At 35.6% G+C, this 12972-nt stretch overlaps 1 protein-coding gene across 1 annotated transcript; it reads right to left on the bottom strand.

Moving 5' to 3' along the window:
- Positions 1-5467: 5467 nt before the first annotated feature.
- Positions 5468-7233, bottom strand: LOC131046915 (acyl-lipid (9-3)-desaturase). Its single transcript, XM_057980751.2, has one exon. The coding sequence runs from the start codon at positions 7017-7019 to the stop codon at positions 5655-5657; it is 1365 nt and encodes a 454-aa protein (XP_057836734.2). The 5' UTR covers positions 7020-7233; the 3' UTR covers positions 5468-5654.
- Between the last annotated feature and the right edge of the window lie 5739 nt (positions 7234-12972).

The following is a 12972-nucleotide window of genomic DNA, read 5'->3' as shown; positions in this document are numbered from 1 at the left end:
AACATTTGAATAAGGCTAAAGTCAAATGACTTCTACTAAAGTCTAAAACATCAACGGTGGGAAAAATGAGTATAGAAGCCAAAGGATCTGTTTCAGTATTGTGTAAGTTGTGTATCCAATGAGATTTCCACCCATTGAATGGAGATTGCATGGCTCATAAAGCAACCTTGCTTTCAAAGTTTCTGCAAACTAAACCATATGGGAGGGCGGTAAGGATTAATCTAGACAGCCTCAGGCATACTAGATGCTCCCCACAAAACAATGTTTGTATTTTTCTATTTGATACTGACCCATACATCATACAGTTCCTTGGAAATGCCTGCCCAGATGCAGCCATGAGAAATATGGGAACTAGCCAATACAAAATAGATAAGTTGTATCAAACAAGAAAGGAAAAGAAAAAAAAAACATTTAGGCAAAAAAAATCTCTCCTCACATATAACACTCATCTTTAACTGCTCATATTTAGAGGGGATTGGACTCATAAATTTCAGTTGAAGTTTCTATGCTTTATATATTCTTCTTTGCACCTACTTTTAAGGTATTACTACATCTGTTGTATCCAAACTATACTGCATCTAAGGCTTTTTAAAAATTTGGCGTATCCATAACTGTACGTGCATCCCTACACACAACATAGATTGCTACAATAAACTATGATGTGAAAGAAAGTGAACAACCATTACATACAGAATACAGTTAACAGGCGATTTCTGCATACTATGTTTGTCAATGGGTGTCAAAGAACATAATTTCTAAGGATACAATCAAAAGCAATAATGTCGTCTATCTACTCCATCCAAGGTCATGCATTACATGTCATGGTAGACAAGGAGTACTTCAAAGTTAATCAACAAAACCAGTTTGAATTCAACATTTGTTAGATTAAGATATTGTATATCAAATACCAGTGACAGCATCGATAGGAAATACTAAAATAGGTATTCAATCTACCAAACCTGACTACAAAATCAAGTTTCCCAAAATAGCTATCATTTATGGGATAAGGGAAATTTTCCCCTGGGAAAGCAGTATGACATCATTTTTGTCCAAAGGCATCCATTTACATGCCATGGTAAAGAAAAAGAACCTCAAAGTCACTCATCAACATCGGTTTGAATTCAACGTCTGTTAAGATAGTGTATATTATTCAGAGCCCAAAAAAAGAAAACCGCATGAAAACAGCTGTGAAACCTAAAAAAAATTGCTGCAAATGAGTAAGAAAAACCTCAAATTACCAAAAAAATGCCGTGCAGTGAAAAAGGGAGCATAAATCAGGATGAAATTGGGAAAGCCTCATTTTGGTCCTTCAGACATTTTTTTCAATGAATGGTATAGTTTTTTTCAGGAAAAAAATCAGTTTTAAAACAATTTCAGAGAAATCACAATTTCTACCAATTTTTTCCTAGTTATTACTGCTATGGATGATGGTCACAAGGATGAATTACCAAAACCTCTCAAGAGGTCACCCATCCCAGTACTACTTTGGTTCTAGCATGCTTAACCATTAAGTTTCCTCCACAATCAAGTCCACTTAGATTTCATGAGTAATCCACTTAAATCTTATTGCATCTAGATGATAGGGGTCATGCATTAGAACATCTCGAGAGCAGAACTATGGCTCAAACATGCTTAACCATGGAGTTTTCCCAACAATCAAACCTACGTACCTTTCATGAATGATCCACTTAACACTCATTGCATCTAGATTTGAAGCACTAAAACTTCCTAGCAGGTCACTCATCAAGCACACCTAAACATGGAGTTTCCTCCACAATCAAGCCCACTTAGCTTTGCTTGTGAGGGTAACTCTATGGCTGACTATGCTCGAGCTAGAATAGTATTGTGATGGGTGATCCAACAAGAAGTTCTAGTGCTTCACCCTTCTAGGCATCACCTAGATGCAATGAATGCTAAATGGACCTTTCATGATCATGAGAGATGGATTTGCATGAACCACTACTCATGAAATATGGTCAGTGGAAATTGACTTGAAACTGCATGGTTGAATCTCAATAAATCATCACATAATTTGATACAATATGAAAAAACCACTTGATAAAAATAATTGCAGTTGAAAAATAAAGTATTGGCAATATCATGTTTTGATGCAGGAGCAATTGGGCAATCATCAACCAAAAAAAGGTCCTTTCGGTTTTAATAATTCAGCTATCCACCATCCTTATTTGTGCCCTGAATTCACCTGTCTGCAGTCCTTAATTTGTTCCCTAAAGCCACCTATCTGTTGTCCCTTAATTCGTGCCCTGAATTCACCTGTCTGATGCCCCTAGATTTCTGCTACAATCATTGCTAGATTTATCCAAGAGCTAATTTTTGCAGTCCCTTAATTGATATCAGAGTCATTTATTCCAGAGTCATAGAAGAAAAATATTAAGGATGAAATATAGGCACTTCTGAAAAGAAAAAAAAGTTATCATTTTTTTAGCAGAAAGAAGAGCCAATTTCCTGAAAAATGAAAAACCCAAAGTTTGGGAAGGTTCTAGGAGAAATTGAGAATATATTTGAGCTGGATTTTTCAATTTATTGAAGAAACCATCTTTAAATTTAGAACAATATATTTGTGATCAAATTTTAATCATCCAAATTAAAGCTAACTAGGTGAGAGGGACCAGTAGGTGATAGGGGTACCAATAAATGTTGTAGTGCATGGACACTTTTAGATAGATAGTGGTGACCTAAAAATGTCATGTAAATTCTTAACACCAAAAAAGTACCTCTAAAATTTAAAAAAAAACCAATGAGCACACAAGTAAACATGACTTAGTGCACACCTATGGGTCTTATGACACTTTGGGACCATTTTGGACACCTTCACAAAAATGCATGCTGATGTAGCATCATATTTGACCATGTGAACTTGAAATTTTGTTTTTAAGTAGGGGACTTGACAAGTAAGCTGCTGTATAAAATTGAGAAAATTTTGAAATGGTCACATATGATTTTGAGAAGCGTGAAGTTAGGGTGAGCATGTTCTGGCTCCTCTCCCCTATTTGACAAATGCCTAAAGAAGAGTTTGTGTTTTATTGCTTGCTCAGTGAAGTGAGTGGATTGCATTTCAGTTGGAGTAGTTTGGCATCCAGAGGTCATCATAACCATCATCATGATTGTTTTTCTTGGTTTCTAACTCATTGCAAGTTCTGTTTGTATGTCATTCAAGGCCAAGACAAAATTCGTTGTATTTCGTTTTGTAAATGAATGTCATTTATCTCAATTTGTCTCTAATAATTATTGATAAGTCATACTCATTATAGCTATCATTGATTTGACACCAGAACCTTGACTGTATCATGATCCTGTTGGTTTTTTTGTGTAACTAGGATAGGAAAATAAATAGGATTCGGATTGCCTTAAGGCATCATCCGAACCCTTATAGGGCAGGGCCCTATCTATTGTATTTATATGTAATGTGTAAAACCATTAAGGGCTGGACCTAACATGTAAAGGGGCGCATCTCTAGGTCCAACGTGTGGACCTATCTCCAGCACACACATTTTGTGGCGTATAGTCTTATGTATTGATCATTTATGATGGGCTGGGCCCAAATGATTGTATTAAAAAAAAGGACGCATCCCTTCTCCAAACGTGTGGTCCTATATCTTATTTTAGCACATCTCTATGTAGCGTGGGCTCTTGTAACGTGGAAACTATATTGTTTAGGTCCCATGCTTACGGTGGCGTGTGGAACTAATATTATAGTGTTGGCCCCAAGGATGGATTGGGCCAACCCAAGATAGGGCTCACCTCTTGTATATATGCACAAGCATATCACTAGTCGAAAATGCAATCAAGCAATCCGAATATTAGACAATCAATGTGAAGACCCTGTGCTCTGCAATAAAAGGTCAATGCGAATTCTGATCAAGGAATCAGCGAATTACTTCTGCCATCAGCATTTGCCATACATGCGATCTTGGACAGTGAATACATTGAAGAGGATAGCGAGTTCCTCTTGAAGGTCTACAAACATCATTAGGTCTGCAATCTTCAGTAAAGAACTACGAAGAGCTGGAAGCTGTATGCTGATGATATTCTTATATAAGAAAGAGATAAGTCTGCTATCTTCTGCTGTTACATTGTGCCCTAGCTGGGTTACGACTGTAACTCTAATTCTGCCCTAGGTTGACAGTTATATCAGATAGGTAATCTGATCTTTATTGCCATTGTATTCTACAATTAATAAAAGGATCTAGATCTGATTTGTTGCTGGGTTTTTTCCTCCAAGAGGGAGGTTTTCCCAGGGTATGGTGTTGTGTCTTGTCTCTTTTGTATTCTTGCATTCACATTGTTCTCTGCAATCTGATCACTAAAGTTAACAGATCCCTACAACAAAGTCATATATTTAGAACACCTTTTGCTATATAGTATAAACGGAACAACAACCCAACTTTATTATATGTACAAATTTTCAGAAACTTACAAATTGGAACTGAAAGGATAATGGATAGTGCATTTCCAACACAACTACATCACAAGGCAAGCCAATCAAAGATCAAACACAATATTCCTTCGAAACTTTCATTAGGCAAACAAAGTATAGAAGAGAGTTCCGAAGACAAGGAAGTTTTATCATTAAATTGATTTTCTGACAGTGTTACAACACCAGGCCTTGCTATCATACATATAGCACATTCCCAGCATCCATAACACTTGGGGGAGATGTCTTTAGGATTAAGAAAAGATTATCTTTTTCTCAAAAACAAGTGTTGTTCTTCCCATACCTCACAGGGTGCTTTTGGGAAATTGCAACATTCATTAAGTAGCTTTGCTAGAGTTACTCAGAGATACATATGAATGCAAAATGAGACTGAAGATAAGCATGCAGCGCTTGAAACATATACCAAAATAACTGAAACATTTTTACTCAACCTCTAAAGATGCATTTCCCTTTTGCTTTGAAACAGGTGACTAGACTTGCAACTTTGCATCTCGTGAAAATATTTTACTCTAGAGGACCCATCCCCATATCTCATTCCTTGTCCCCGATCCCCAAATCTCATTCGTTGTCCTTGTTCCTGTCCCCCTACCTGTGCTATTTTCCTATTCAAATATTGTTTCTACTCCAGTTCTAGACATCTCCTTTTTGCGTTCCCACATTTCCCCATCCCCTCAAAAAGAAGACTTGGAAGAGCATATTTAAGCAACAAGTTTATTACCAGAAAGGGACATATTTTATTGAACAAGATAGATGCAACTTTATCTGCTAAAACCCCTTGGCATTTGCTTAATCAATGGTTGCCAAAGGTGACTCTTGCTCAATTCTTTATCGCTGTAAATATCAATGGATATCAACTCACTAATGATGCTCTTGAAAGCCAACAAAAACAATATTGAGACAAATTATGAGATTAAACACAAGAAGGAACCCAAGGCCTATGCTAAAGGATCAATGTCTCACAAAGAGAATTTTAGATCAGATCCCATTTCTCGATCTAAAGGTACAAAGAGATTCTCCAAATATAACTTTTAGATTGAATTTATCTCATTACAAGAAAAATAAGGATTTTATCACAAGAAAAATATTTTTTAATAGCACTGAATCAGAGGCCACCAGAAACTAAACACAGCATAATAAGCACACACGCTAGTGTGAAAACAAAGGCCATAATACTAACATTAATAAACTACCATTGCTGTTATCCATGGGTATTCAGAGCCTCCCATAACAAATTCTTTGGAACTGGTTTGGACATGTCTTGAGCTTCCAATGCTGCAGCTCGCAGGGTTCTGATAGTCATCAAATTGGCCTCCCAGAATGTCACCATTGTGTATGGCAACTGGTACTTCAAACAGAGAGGCTTCACAAAAGGAGCAATCTTCCTCAAGTTGTGACGAGGCAACCTTGGAAAGAGATGATGTTCAACCTGATGCTGCAATCCTCCATGAAACCAATCCAGCCAAGGGGAACAAGATATATCAAGTGTCCCCTTGGTCTGAGATTCAAACCAATTTTTACTGCAAGGCCTCCCAACATAGACACTAGAAGAGAAATGATTTAAACAGAATTGAACATGCTGAACACCAGTGACCATAAAGCTTGACAACACAAAAGCTGATCTCTCACTCCAAGTGGGCATACATGAAATCAATAATGGAAACCAAATCCAAAAAGCCACAAGCCCCACGATTTCCTTAGCCCTGTCAGGAATTTTCTTCTTAGAAAGAAGCAAGACAATCGATTGTCCAAATAAATTAATCCTCGCAATTGCCATCACAGGGTAAAAAGTCCAATGCTGATAACAAACAAGGACCCTAGCCACACCATCAAAACTCATTTTCCTATCATAAAAATAGGAATACAGAGAACAGAAAAACCTGGATGAGACGGCAAACAGGGGAATATACTGTAGATCTGGATCAAACTCCAAACTATTACAGGCAATATGATGGGCATTGTGATTTCTCTTCCACCATGCAATGCTGATCCCTGTCAACCCGTTCCCCGCAACTAACTGGATAATTCTATCGATTCTCTTATTACCCACAAGTCCACAGTGCCCCGAATCATGCCCAATCCATCCACTCTGAGTCCAAACAGCGCCCATCAGAACCCCACAAGCTACATGAGTCCAAAAGCCCTCGTAAAACAGCACACCCACAACAGACATTACCAGCATTGCCACCATAAGCAACCCTATCAAGCCATACACATATTTTGGCCTTTTGAAGAGCCCAGCCTTCTTTAGGTCCCCCAAAAGCCTTCTGTAGTCCTTGGAGATCTCTGAGACCTCGTAGTCTTCGTGAACTCCTATCATGAACTGGTCTAAGTACTTCCATGCTGAGCCAGGGTGGTAAGCAATGAATGCATCTGTTACATCTTGACCTGCTAAATTTAGCAGAGGCAGATCCCCTCCAGGATGAGTGTTCACCCATTTTGTAACATCATAGACCTTGCCCTGGATTGAAAGCCATAGATCATCTACATTGTTGTGCGTTCTGAGCTCTTGGGTACTGATTTTAGGCCACTTAGCATGGAGTTTTTCGCTTGAGCTGTCTGTCATGGTTACCTTTGATTTTTTTGAAGCTGGATCCAACTTTTGTACTGAAAACTATGCATTTTAAATCCTATAAATCTTATTGTGCAAGAGGTAAACTAAGCCAGGTTTAGTTTACAACGGTTGTGTGGTTCAGTTAGCACTCTGTTTATGGGTTGTCATATAAGGTACAGTTTGTCCTCTGCAGAGTAGGGTTAGGGAATATTATTGGGATATGGGGTTTATGATTAGTAGAACATGGGAGGGTAAATTTTTGAAATTGAAAACGCTCATTTAAAGATTCTGATTTGGGTCTTGAAAAATAGGTTTGACTGTCTGATTGGTATACCTTAGCTGTCTCTGTGGGGTAGTGTTTACAATTTAGTACCTCCTTGAACTTCCTTATGGAATATCCTTAGGATCAATAAAATTAGTTAATATCTATGAGCTATTTTTTAGGCATTAATTTATTTTTCTATGAAAGTGTTTTATATGGATAACTTTGTAGTTCAATAAAGGTATGGACAACTATTATCCCTAGCACTACTAGTTCTCATATAACAATATATTTAAATATATGATAGAGTGAAAAAGTGGGTATTAATTTTTTTCTAATTTATTTTTTTTAATTTTGTTGTTAAATATAGTATTTTAATATTTAATTTAAGAGTTATAGTATATAAATTGATAGAATTTAATTCTAATTTTTTTTTATACAATTTTTTTTTAATGGTTCAAATATAATTTGTATATTACATATTTTTCTATTTTATACATAATCCAATTTGTGATACTATTGATCTTAATCAGTCCTTAATTTCTCATTCCCTAAGCTAACTTCATCCAAAAACCTTAAGCACAAAACTTTCAAATTGAATACTTATGATTGTCTATTTAAAGAAAACTATTAGGGTACTCTAGAAAACCCATTCAAATCAATCAACAATATTTATAAGCAATCATTAAGAGCATTAAGAATAGTTAAAGAACATACTTAGACTTAGTGTTTTCCATTCAATGATCATATATCTTGCTAGACATTATTAATTATGAACAACAATTATAAAGAGAGTTGACTGAGGCTAAAGGAAGGGAAATGCTTCAACTCTAGCACAAGAAGCTCACAAAGGTATTCCTAAACGCCAACTTGACCAAATGCAGGTTATGAAGTGAAAGGAGTGAAATTTGAAGTGTAATGAAATAACTTGCACAAGATAAATATAATATGAAAGATGTTGCAAATACTTGATAATAATATGCCAATTTGAGGGGGCAACCTCCAATAGTCTTCAATAAGAACTCAATACTCAACATGATGATAATAACTAGCCTATACCTCCTATATATACCATATTATGTGCCTGATACCACCTAGGCCGACTTAGATACTTAAATATGACTCCTAAGATTATCTAAATACATATATGTGATTATGATAATAATTATGTAACTTATTTAAGAGTCAAGGTAGCCACAAGCCAACTACTCATAACACAATACACACTATAGGGTTAGGGGCATAACGGTACCCCCTCTTTACAAAAGCATTGTCATCAATGATAACTCTTTCTTTTTCTTCTTCTTCTTCTTCTTTTTGTTTCTTGTTCTTATTATTTCTCTTGGTCTTGGTCTTGGTCTTGGTCTTGGTCTTGGTCTTGGTCTTGCTTGTGTTCTTGCTCTTGCTCTTATGATTGCTCTTACTTCTACTCCTCCTCTTTCTCTTCTTCTTCTACTTCTTTTTATTTTTCTTTTCTTCTACTTCTTATAATTGTTATTTTTTTCTTTTTCTTCTTATGCTACTTTTTTGTTGTGAAAAAGTTCCAACAAAATAATTTTACAATAAATCACATAAATGAAATTAAAATGATTTGAATTTTTCTTTATAACTTATCAAAGCCTATATATCATGTTCTTAAAAAAAATCTCCAAGAATTAGTTGATTCACAGCCTTAATAGTGAAGTTATTAGAAACCCTAATTTTGCAATAACTCTTGTATTTTTTCTTCAATGTCTCTAGAACTTGGATTGTACACTTCTCAATGGCCTCCTTAAGAAACCTTTAAAAATTAGGAATAATTTCATTCATATTTGTGAGAATGCTCTTTACAAATAATTAGGGTAGAAACCCTAATTCTACAATAACTCACTCGATTCTACTTTAATCTCTAAAAATTGTATTAAGGGTGCTTAAATATGTTCTTTAAAAACCCTTTTAAAAAAAATTAAAAAAAAAAATTCACAAATGTGAAAGATATTTGATTTCCAAAATGACCTTCAAATTTAAAGAAAAATGCCTTGCCTTCACGGTGCCAAGATCATGCTTTGATACTACTTGTAATGAAATAACCTGTACAAGATGAATATAATATGAAATATTTTGCAAATAATTGATAACAATATGCCACTTTGAGGGGGGCAACCTCCTAATCCACTTTGAGGGGGATACCTCCAATAGTCTTATATAAGAACTCAATACTCAACATGATGATAATAACTAACCTATATCTCCTATATATACCATATTATGCCTTGGATACAACCTAGGCCAACTTAGATACCTAAATATCACTCCTAGGATGACCTAAATACATATATATGATTACTATAATAATTATGTAGCATATTTAGAAGTTAAGGTAGTCACAAGATGACTACTCATAATACAATACACAATATAGGGTTAGGAGCATAACATGAAGAAAGTGATAGCAATAGACAAGATCCTATATTTTAGATAAAATCATGATTTTTTTTTAAATTGTAAAATCTCTATGAGGGAAGATCTATACTACATGACAAAAATTTATTAGAAGTTTGATAAATGATAGATTATATCACAACAATTTAACCTCATTTGAAGAAGCTAAGTTATCTCTAACCCTACTGATTCAAGTTATTCTTGTCTTATACTTAGCTCAACTCGTTTATGGTGGTCTGGATTTGATTTATTTGGTTAATCATTTATTTAAATTGGCATAAACTCAAAAGAGACATTCTAAACATTTTTTGATAAATAGTTCTATTTTACTTTATATTAAAATAAAAATAGTACTATTTGGTGGTGAAAATTAGGGTTTCACCACCTTAATGGATAAAGCCACTAATTTTCATGGGATCACCAAACATTAAGAGAAAGTAATTGAACTTGATTGATCTAGTAATTGAACTTGATTGATCCAACCCTAAAAGGACTAAATTCAAATCAGATTAATTCTTCCATTGTTAGAGTTGAAAACAGAATTGTAATTAGGGTAGGTTTGCAATGCTAGATCTAGGACAAACAATGAGAAATTAGTTTAAGGAACAACAGTAATAGAATGTTTCAAATATCATGCAAATTTGTAAACTGAGATCTAAATAGGGAAAATGGATCAAAACCTATGATGGAAGATTTGGGTTGAATTGTCAGGACTGAGGGGAGTAGGTCGCCATGGTCCTCCCAATATTGGGGCTAGACAGATTAGATGTTTTTCAAATCAAGATTATGCATAGAATCCATTGTTAGAAGGCTATCAGAAATTACTAGGACCGAGGAGAGCCAATTGCCCTAGTCCTTCGCTTTTTGTACCTTCAAAATCTAGAGTCTGATTGTCGTTGTCTACATTGTTGGATTCCTTGCTCGTAGCTCCCGAGATAATTCCTACACGCAAAAATAAGGAAATAGGTTTGGTTGATGGGGGTTTGCCTTAGGTCAAACCCCAATTTAGGATTTAACCTTGAATAATTGAAATAGAATTGAAATCAAATGCTCTCCTTTTGAGGGAAAGGCTAGATATGATACGAAAATGCTTGAACTTGATACCTTGATGAAGTTTTCTTGAATCCTCATGCAAAGGTGTAGAATATCTTCATAGAAGGTTGATCATGGATGTTTGATATTGACTTCACCTTCTCCTTCAATGCTTGATGAATAATTGAATTCTTTCTCACATAAACTTGAATTGATATTTCTAGAGTGAAATTAAGAGCTTACTTATGATTTTCTAGTTGCCAAATGAGGGGGGTAGGGTTCCTTTTATACCTAACTGTGCATCAAATGTTTGAATTTTTGAAGCAAACTGACACGGAGCCAAATTTCTTGCCCACATCAAGTGACCATTGTGAGGTCTTCTTTTGGGCCTGATTGGGAGGACCAGGGCATCCTGGTCCTATCAATCGGGACACAAAATGGGACAGTGGTTGAATCAGGAGTTGAAAAAGCAAATTTTAAGATGGCAGGAGAAACATTAAAATAGTCATTGAGCACTTGAGGTCGTAATTCCAAGGTAAGGGCTAGGTGAGGGTGAAATTCTATAAGGATACAATTTACAACGCTACAAGTACAATATTTACAAAAAGGTAAGGTGATAGAAAGACACAACCAAAAAGTCTAGCGAGACAAAGTCTAGAACAAAAAAGAAATTAACATTAAACAAGTATTGTTGCACTAGTATTAGATGGATCTTCATCATCATAATTAAAACATCATAAATTAGCAAGGGTGGTGTCATCAAGATGCTCCTAGATAATGATAACGCCTTCCTCCTTGGAGTGTCCTTGATAGGTTGTTGTGGGTGAACTAGAGAGATGACAAGTTATTGATAAGGGAGATTGTCAAAACTTGTCATCCAACCCCCCCTTCCCCCCCCACATGCACACCTCTAAGAAGGTGGAGAAGGGAGTTAAGAGGATAGTCTAGGTGGTTGGGACCAACCACGAGCAATAAAGTCTTGCAAATTGCAATGATATTGAGCACAACAACCTCTCCTAGCTAGAACCTCTAAAAGAAGATGAAGAGTTTGAAGGAACCCTGACAATAGTACATGGGGAATTTCCCCTAGTGATCTACCAACTCCTATTAGTGAGAAACATTAAGTGAAACTTTATGAGATTACACATGATTCTACATGAAAATATTAGGAACAATATCAGCCTTGGTGTAAAGAGAGATGAACATTAGAACTACAATTGAAAAATAAAGTGGAGTTCCTATCCTTTCAAATGTAGAAGAGAATATCCACCCTAAAAGCATGCTAGAGTTGGGTGTATTTAATATGGATACAAGAGAAATTGCATAACAATGCCACAAGCCAAGAGAATAGGGAAGGATTAAATGGTTTGAAGATATCATGGATCCAATTCTAAGCTTCTTGATCTTGAAGACAAAACCAAAAGAGGTGTCCAAGGCTCTCTAGATGTCTACAAAAAGGGCATTGGTGCAAAGGACTCCCCATTTAAATTAACCACTTTCCCATTGGAAGACCTTAATAGATAATTCACCATGAAAAGTAGGCCAGTTGAGGCTCTAACACAGTAGACCAAATGCATTGAAATTGATGATGCCAAGTCCCAAGACTAGAAGACTGAACAATGGTTGAGTTGTTCAACCATAGGTAAATATGGAGAGAGATGTGTATAGCATTTACTAGGCCCATAATTTAAAGAGAGGTATCTTGGTGCCACTTCCAATCCTTTCTCCAAGGTTTGAGAGATTGAACACCAATTTTATCAAAGCATCTTAAGGGGAGTAGAAGTAATAACAACTTGAATAGTATCATGGTCTTGATTCGTAAGCTTGAATTTGAGTTTGAATTCAAGTCATTAAAGAGAGATCTTGTTGGATCTATGATTGAGGTCTAGAATAGTTTACACTTTGCAATTGAAAATTTAAAGAGTGTGGATCTAAGGCAATTTGGCTAGAGATTAGTCTTAAGACCTGACAATAGGAGACCACCAAATAGACTGATATTTAATGGATAACCCATTGCAATTTAAGTTATTTTCCACCCATCCAAGACAAAGGTTTGATAGGTTCCTAGGCCTTTCAAATTCTTTTAACAATGAAGGTTTCTTTAATAATAGTCAATTTTAGTATGGTAAGAAGGTTTCCCAAGTTTAGGCCTCCCCATACAAGACACCTGATTAGGAAGCCAAAGTTAATGCAGTTATGAATAAGAATTATTCAAGCTTCATTATGATCAAATGCTCTAATAGTCCATTT

The sequence above is a fragment of the Cryptomeria japonica genome, chromosome 9, assembly GCF_030272615.1.
Source record: "Cryptomeria japonica chromosome 9, Sugi_1.0, whole genome shotgun sequence".
NCBI classification, from domain to species: domain Eukaryota; kingdom Viridiplantae; phylum Streptophyta; class Pinopsida; order Cupressales; family Cupressaceae; genus Cryptomeria; species Cryptomeria japonica.
This window is presented reverse-complemented; position numbering and strand designations above follow the sequence as displayed.

Coding starts and splice junctions, on each gene's coding strand:
- LOC131046915 (XM_057980751.2), bottom strand. CDS start 7,019: ATGACAGACAGCTCAAGCGAAAAACTCCATGCTAAGTGGCCTAAAATC.